Source organism: Arachis ipaensis, chromosome B02, assembly GCF_000816755.2.
Source record: "Arachis ipaensis cultivar K30076 chromosome B02, Araip1.1, whole genome shotgun sequence".
Taxonomy (NCBI): domain Eukaryota; kingdom Viridiplantae; phylum Streptophyta; class Magnoliopsida; order Fabales; family Fabaceae; genus Arachis; species Arachis ipaensis.
The window spans coordinates 12,460,367-12,468,224 of NC_029786.2; the positions used below are offsets into that span (position 1 = coordinate 12,460,367).

Here is a 7,858-nt window from a genome sequence, read left to right on the forward strand (position 1 = left end):
CTACCTTTTTAATTTTTCAGTTACATGAAATGAGGATTGAGAGAAACCATTTCTTTCCTTCATTATTAGAAAATTGGAAATTGAATGACATTGACACTGATAGAGAATCAATGGCGGATTAAAATGCAGATACATTTGGTTTCCTTCTCAATTAAACATGCTGTTTATGATAATTTGAGTTGCAGCTTGAAGCTTTAGTATGTACTTATTTATGATTTATGTTCTTATACCTTGTTTTTTTTTCTTTTCTCTGTTGGGCTTGCTTCAGGGAAAAAAGTGACGAGCTTGCCCTGCCTTTTGCTGCTTGATGCTAGTCTTGCTTGCCATGATGCATCAAAATCAGCTGTAAGTTCTATGATAATTTCACTGGCTGGTTAACCTTTTGATTTTTGGAAGTTTTGTTACTTAATGCATTAATTTTGACTCAATGATGGGTTTTGAATTTTCATTTACGCATTATGTATCCCTCATCCCCCTTTTAAAGTAGTGTGGGGTCATTTATTTTTATAATGAATATGTAAATATAGTTTCTTTTTACATAATTTGCAATTAGTTTTTAATCTGACTTTTTCTTTGATTAGTTGAACGATGAGCTCTTTCTCACTGTGATAAGTCATTGTTCTTTCCAAGCTAATGTTGGTCATGGCAGCTAAGTTTCTTTGGATGATGATTTTCCAACTTAGTCTATTTAATTACTTTTTTTGTAGGTATTCTTTGTTGGGAATAGGTGAATCTTATCTTCTTTGAGTGTAATTTTTAACTGTTACATAGAGAAATGCACTTACTGACTGCAGGTTTTCAATACTATAATGATTTTATGATAGTAGTCTCTTGGTTGCTATTATTGATTCTTGATTTTTGTTATGATTTTTTAATGCTTCTATTTTTTCCGTACAAGAATTTGACAAATTAGCGACGAATTTTTGCGAGAAATATTTTTTGTCACTAATCCGTCACTAACTTGCGAGGAATTAGTGATGCACTAACGACAAAATTGATGAGCGGTCACAAAATATCTGAACTTGATAAAAGCAAGTGATTAGCGAGAGATTCACGAGTAAGTTTGTTTCTCGCATATTGACTTTTGTAGCTAAAAAAAGAGCGGAGAAAATTTCTTCGCTAATTTGTCACAAATTAATTAGCGACTGACAATATTCTAGCAAATCAGTCACTCAGGGGATCAATCGGATAAAAGTAAAGTAGCGAGGGATATTATTGTCACTATTCCATCGCAAGTGTTTGATATATAATTAGCGAGAAATAATTCACACACTAGTTTGTCGCTAAATAACTTTGTGCGAAAAGGCTAATTAGTGAGGAACAATGTTACTAGCTAATCCGTCACAAAGACTTGAAATGCATTTTGCGATGGAAAAATTCCTAGCTAATTTGTCACTAAAGTTTTTATTTTTAGCGAGCAACTAGTTTCTCACTAATTTGTTGCATAATATTGTAAAAATTCAAAATTAGGGTAGCGACAGAAAACAGTTGTCGCTAACTCGTCGCAACGGATAAATCATTCAGCTAGGGAGGTGTTCCTTGCTAATTAGTCGCTAAAGTGGAAATACGGATATTGAGTGCCTAGTAATTAAGTAGCGAGAAATTTGCGACCGTTTAACAACTGACACCCTTCGTTCGCTGATTTCAAGTCGCTGATTAGCGGGCGAAATACATTTGTCGCTAAGTTGTCGCAATTTTAATTTAGCGAGCGATTTGGCAACTACAATTTTGTCACAAAGTAAAAGCTATATCCTACCTATTTTGTAGCAAATTACTCGCTAATCTCGTTGGAAATTCGTCGCATAGTTTTAACAACTCCAAAACTAACCGAGAAAATTTTAGAAGTAACTGGTCGCAATTAAGTCACTAATCAAAAGCTTATTTAGTGAGGAATTAGCGACCGATTAACAACTGTTAGACTTTCTTCGCTTATTTTATGTTGCTACTAATTTGTGAAAAAAAATGTTAGTCCTTATTCTATCCTTATTTCATGTTAATATTAATCGCTAACCTTTATATAAATCCATGGAAAATTCATGGAATTGCCAAGCACGCTAATGTAATTTGTCATAATTTTGTCACTAATCTAAAGTTATTTTAAATGAGAGAATAATTAAAGTCCCAAAGTTGTGACTAATAATTAGCTAGCTAATTTTTAATAACTAATAATTTACAATATTCTTGCAAGATGTCCATTCTAAAAAATGTTACAAACAACTGAAATCAAAAGGTTTTTCTTAAAAAAGATTTTTTTCCCTATTAGACCACAAATTAGTCATTATTTTTAATAGAAAGTTTACTGTTAATTTGAATCGAAGTTTTAAATTAATATATTTTAAAGACAAGTTTAAAAATTCAATATTTTTAAAAAAATAGGAGCATAATGTTGATATTTTTAATCACAAAATATACTAGAAAATATATAATAGATAAGATAATTAAATTGTTATATATAAGGATTTATTTGTATATGATTATTATTAATTAGAATCATTTTAGAATTCATTCAATAAAGATTAATTTGAGCTAGCTCTTGAATTAATTAGGATCGTCAAAATGAGCCAAATCTGTCGGACTAGCTCGTTTACTTGACTTAAATAGATGGATATTTGACTCTAAAATCAAACTCGTAAAAATACAAGTCTAAACGACTTAGCCATAGTTATCAGAACCGAACCGGTCGATCGGTTCAACCAAAATACCAGTGAACCGATGTCCTATCCGATATGGTTCATTATTAAGATCGGACTTGCAATTAACTCGGTCAACGACGGTCAAACCCTTGAAAACCGGGTGATTTTGTCGTGAATCGGAGTCGGTTTAGTCGGTTGACGCACTTCCTCCTTGACCCGCGCGCTCCACACGTAAACCAGCAGAGTGTGGATCACTGTATGAGCATCTCTTTGAATTTCCTTCAAAAAGTGGCGTCTCTAACGTTCGATTCTTAAACCTGAGAGTGAGTAAAAGATGGATATTTGACTTAAATAGATGAATATTTGACTCTAAAATCAAACTCGTAAAAATGCAAGTCTAAACGACTTAGCCATAGTTATCAGAATCGGACCGGACTGGCCGGTTCGACTGAAAAACCAGTGAACCGATGTCCTATCTAATTCGGTTCATTATTAAAACCGGACTTTCAATTAACTCAGTCAACAGCGGTCAAATAGTTAAAAACCAAACGGTTTTATCACAAACCGAACTCGGTTTAGGCAGTTGTCCCACACTTTCTCCTTGACCCACACGCTCCACATGTAGACTAGCAGGGTGCAATCACTATAGAAGCATCTATTTGAATCTCTTTCAAAAAGTGGCTCTCTAAGGTTAGCCTCCATCTCACTGTGACAAGTGAATCTTCAATAGATGTAATGCTTATAATTGTATATATACCATATTATTTTATATGTGCCACTAGTAGATTTTTTATTATAAAAAATTTATCTATCTTATAAATTTTTTTAAATTTATTTTTTTTTGTAAAAAATCAAAAATAAAAACTTAAAAACAAAAGAAAAAAAAGTTAATAACTCAAAAAACAAAATAAATTATATTAATTTAAAAATATTTAATTTCAAAATTAAAAACGTACAAATAAGTGCCATTTCCATTACTGCAAATAAAAAATTGTGTATAAGCGCTCTTTACAGTACTTTAAATTAAAAGTTGAAAATCCCATAATCTCATAATAACTTCCCATTTTCTCTCTCTTTCACTCACGCAGAACCCAGCCCCCCCTCTCTCTGCACTCCACGGAACCCTAGCCCCTTTTTCTTTCTCTATCACAGCCAACAGCAGCAGGAAGCCAGGAGCCACTGCCCAGTTCCCAGCGCCGTCGTCACCGACAAACTCGTCTCCTCAGCCAGCGTCCAGCCTCGTCGTTGCCGATCCTCTTCTCCCGGATCCCATCTCCTTGCGTCGCTAGGTCTCATCGCCGCCGCCGGGTGGAACTAACCGTGGTGGCATCAGGAATCATCGCCTGTAGAAGGTAAAGATACTCGTCGTCTGTCGTCGTTTCTCTTCCCCTCGCCGTCGTCTCTCTCTATCGCAGTCGAGCCCTCTCTGTCGCCGTTGAGCCCTCTCTCTGTGTTGTCGTTGAGCCCTCGATCTCTGTGTGTCGCTGTTGAACTCTCGATCTCTCTGTGTTGCCGTCGAGCTAACGACCCTTCTCCGGTAAATAATGATGCTAGAATTATTTTTACTTGTTTTTGTACTTTTGTTAATATGTGTTGATTGGGTTGCTGGTTTTACTATTTTAGTGATCTTAATTTGCTGAGTTAATAGTACTACATTACTGATTTTTATCATTTTTTATTATCTTGAGTTGTTGAGTTGTTAATTTTTTGAAATGATGTTGCTAATTTTCTGGAATAATACTGTTGCTGGTTTTCTGGTTTTCTGATTTGGGTATGGCTGATATTATGAGTGAGTGGCAAGTTCATGTGAAGGTTCAGGTTCTGTGAGAACGCCAAGATGGATCAAGTGAAGACATCCATAGAGAATGGTGTTCTTACTGTCACTGTTCCTAAGGCTGAAGTTAAGAAACCTGGTGTTAAGCCCATTCAAATCACTGGTTAAACAAGATATTTTTTCTTAATCCCCCCTTCTGGTTTTCAAGCTTGTGTTTGCGTTTTGTTGTGAATTGTGATTACCTAATATCTATGATGTTCATGTCCTAGAAATATAAATCATGTAGTAGTGGTAAGTAAGAAAGCAAGATTATTATGATATGAGATGTCATCAAGTATGTAGTGCACGAATGTAATTTTTTCTGTGGTTCCAGTAGAATACATCTTTATTATATATGACCATTATTTGTTGTTATGTGAATTAATTTATCTCTCTTACCATAAAAAAAGATTAGCTAAATTATCATGTTTTGGGAGGGAGGGGGGCATAAATGTCCTTTTGTGATGAAGCTTTCATTTTTCTGTTGTTCGTCTGGTATTTCGGATTAGGTGAATCAGTGGATAGAACGCTTCTAAACCATCTTTTGAAGATGTTCACAACACTGGAAATATATGCAGAAAGCTTCGAGAAGCCATTTCTTGAATGCACATCTAAATTTTATGCTGCTCAAGGTATGAAATACATGCAGCAATCAGATGTTCCAGATTATTTGAAGCATGTGGAGGTGCTTCCTTTTCTTTATCCCCTTCTATTATCTTGTTAGCTTGAATTGTTGGTATTTGTATGTGCTCCTTTAAGTAGTTTTTTAACTATTGGATCTTGCCATGCCATGTATATATTTTATCTGATCATGCATAATAGTTATCTTTGCATAGATGAACCCTGCCTGTATATCACATTGTTTATGTATTGAATAGATATTTTTGTACTCATTTTTGTAGATAAGATTGCAAGAGGAACATGATAGATGCCTGATTTACTTGGATGCGAGTACTAGGAAGCCGCTGATAGCCACACCAGAAAAGCAACTTCTTGAACGCCATATACCTGCCATTCTTGATAAGGTTGTGACTGCTACCAGCTTCATGATTTTTCTGGGTGTTCAACCCCCTCCCCCTTCTATTTCACCTTACTTAGCTTGATTATTATTAGGGGTATAGTGATTTCATTTGATTTTGACTTTAGCTTGATTATTGGGTCTTTATTGATCAATCGATCAATTAATTAATTAATTCAACACAATTGATTTTGTTCTGTTCTTGATTTTCTCTGTTCTTGCTATGGTTTGTTGTTCTTCACTACTATTTATTTATTGTTCTTGGCTTCTGGTTATTGTTTGTTCTTGATTTTCTGTTCTTAATTTGTTGTTCTTCATTGTTGCTATTTTTTGTTGTTGATTTTTAATTTGTTGTTCTTCACTGTTGGCTGCTTCTACTATTATTTTTATTTTGAATTTGTTAATTGTTGATTTTAATTTATTGGTTCTGTTATTTTTTGTTCTTGATTTTAATTTTTTTTATCTTTGCTGATGTTCTAATGACTGATATTTTTTGCATTTAATTTATTATTGATTAAATAATTTATTGTTCTGTTTTTTATTTTGATTCATTGATGTGCTGTTATTTACTGATGTTATTTTTCTGTGATATTTTTGCAGTTTGATCATAGTATAAGTGACAATATTGGTGAAACTAAAGGTGGAATTGGCGGACATGTTCTTTGTGCAATTGATATGCCAAGTTTTAGGTGTTGTTTACATTTTTCATTTTTTTAAATTTTCAATGTGAAACGAGGAACTGAGATGTGTATTTTTCACTTTTGCTTGCATAGTTTACTAATTAAGTCATCTTATTTTGAGCTATTGAAAAGATAGAGTAGGCATTTGATCAAGCCCAAATGCTTGGTTATTATCAGGTTAAGCTTCAATACTTACTTTCTTGAAACATGGTTCGAACTTTTTTAAACGTGTATAATTTTGATGAACTAATTTATTCAGTATGTGATATTTTTTAGTTTAATGACTAAAATAAAAAAAAATAATGAGGTTTATTTTAGTATAGCGACATACTTGCTGTTGATGATGGTAACAAATTAAAGACTCTATTGTGACTAAAATATTTATGAGATATCTATCGATTTGTTACTAGTTTAAAAGGAAATTGCGATGATATTTTGTGATAGTATTATAATTAATTGATTACATATTATTTCCTAGCAAGTTAGCGACTACATCATAACTCTACTTTCTTGTTTAAAATAGCTATTGTTTAGCGACAAAATTCTTACAAATTTGATTAAGGATTTTCAAAGATTAGCTATAAATTTGCTATAAAATGCGACAGATTTGCGATCAAATTAGCGGATAACTTGCGACGAGTTAGGTTCGAAAAAATTCCTTGCTAATTAGCGTCAACTAAGCATTCCATTTTGTCTACGAAGTTAGCTTGCATTTAGCAATGAGTCTGCTACAGTAGAGTTTGTCGCTAATTAGCGACTATCGTTTAGTCTATTTCTTCTATGGAATTAGCTTTTACTTTAGTGATGGATTTGCGACTATCTATTCGGTAGCTAAAAAACTTTCCGATGAATTAGTGACTGTTCTGTTTGCCTCACTGATCTGCGACTTGTAATTAGCGAGGAAAGCATTAGTTGCTACGCGGTAGCTAATCCGTCCCAAATTATATTTTGCGTCAGATTAGTGTTGATTTTATGACTCTTTTTATGGTAGCTAATCAGCCATATTCTTGTCGTGTTTCCTGTTCTGTACATGAGATGATTCTGTTCTTAATTTTTGGTTCTTGATTTTTCACTGCATCTATTTTTCATTGCTCGATTTTGTTCTTGATTTTTGTTCTTGTATTTTGTCTGCATCTATTTTTCACTGCCAGTTTCTGTTATGTTCTTGATTCTTGATCTTTGTTGATTTTGAATTTGTTCTTTAACTTTTGTGGTTGCAGTTTTTTAATTATTTGATTTTAATTTGTTGTTTGGTGTTCTCATTTTAATTTTGGTTTAGTGTTATCTGTTCTTATTTTATTTTATTTTGATCACTTGGGTTTCAAGAGTGAGTGACAATGCCGGATGGGAGGCTTTTGGTAAGGAAAGTGAACGAGACGGAGTCACATGTGGTGGTGGCGCAGGATGGAAGCGAGGACTATACCCCACCATGACGGAGGTGAAGGCCTTGGAGAAGAAGAGCTTGAAGAGGACATAATTGGAAAGATTGGAACAAATTGTGGAATTGTAGCTTCAACAGCAAAACCTGCATATCCACACTATTAATCATATTCCTATTTATAACATAATCTTCTAGTTGGGTTAGGTCTAATACTAATCCTATTATTACTCTCCCCTTTAAAACAATCTCACTCTCAAGGTTGTAGAAAAAAAATTCTAATAAAAAATGTTACTGCAATTTATAATTAATAAAAAATAATTAATTCTAAAATAA

The 7,858-nt window shown here is 33.5% G+C and overlaps 1 protein-coding gene and 1 long non-coding RNA gene across 2 annotated transcripts; both read left to right on the forward strand.

Moving 5' to 3' along the window:
* On the forward strand, positions 3,702-4,685 carry LOC110267459. Its single transcript, XR_002355109.1, has 2 exons — positions 3,702-4,170; positions 4,424-4,685. It is a non-coding gene; the product is annotated as an uncharacterized LOC110267459 (long non-coding RNA).
* On the forward strand, positions 4,896-6,268 carry LOC110267461 (cullin-4-like). The gene is made up of 3 exons (XM_021113058.1): positions 4,896-5,131; positions 5,349-5,471; positions 6,065-6,268. The coding sequence occupies exons 1-3, from the start codon at positions 4,898-4,900 to the stop codon at positions 6,179-6,181; spliced, it is 474 nt and encodes a 157-aa protein (XP_020968717.1). The 5' UTR covers positions 4,896-4,897; the 3' UTR covers positions 6,182-6,268.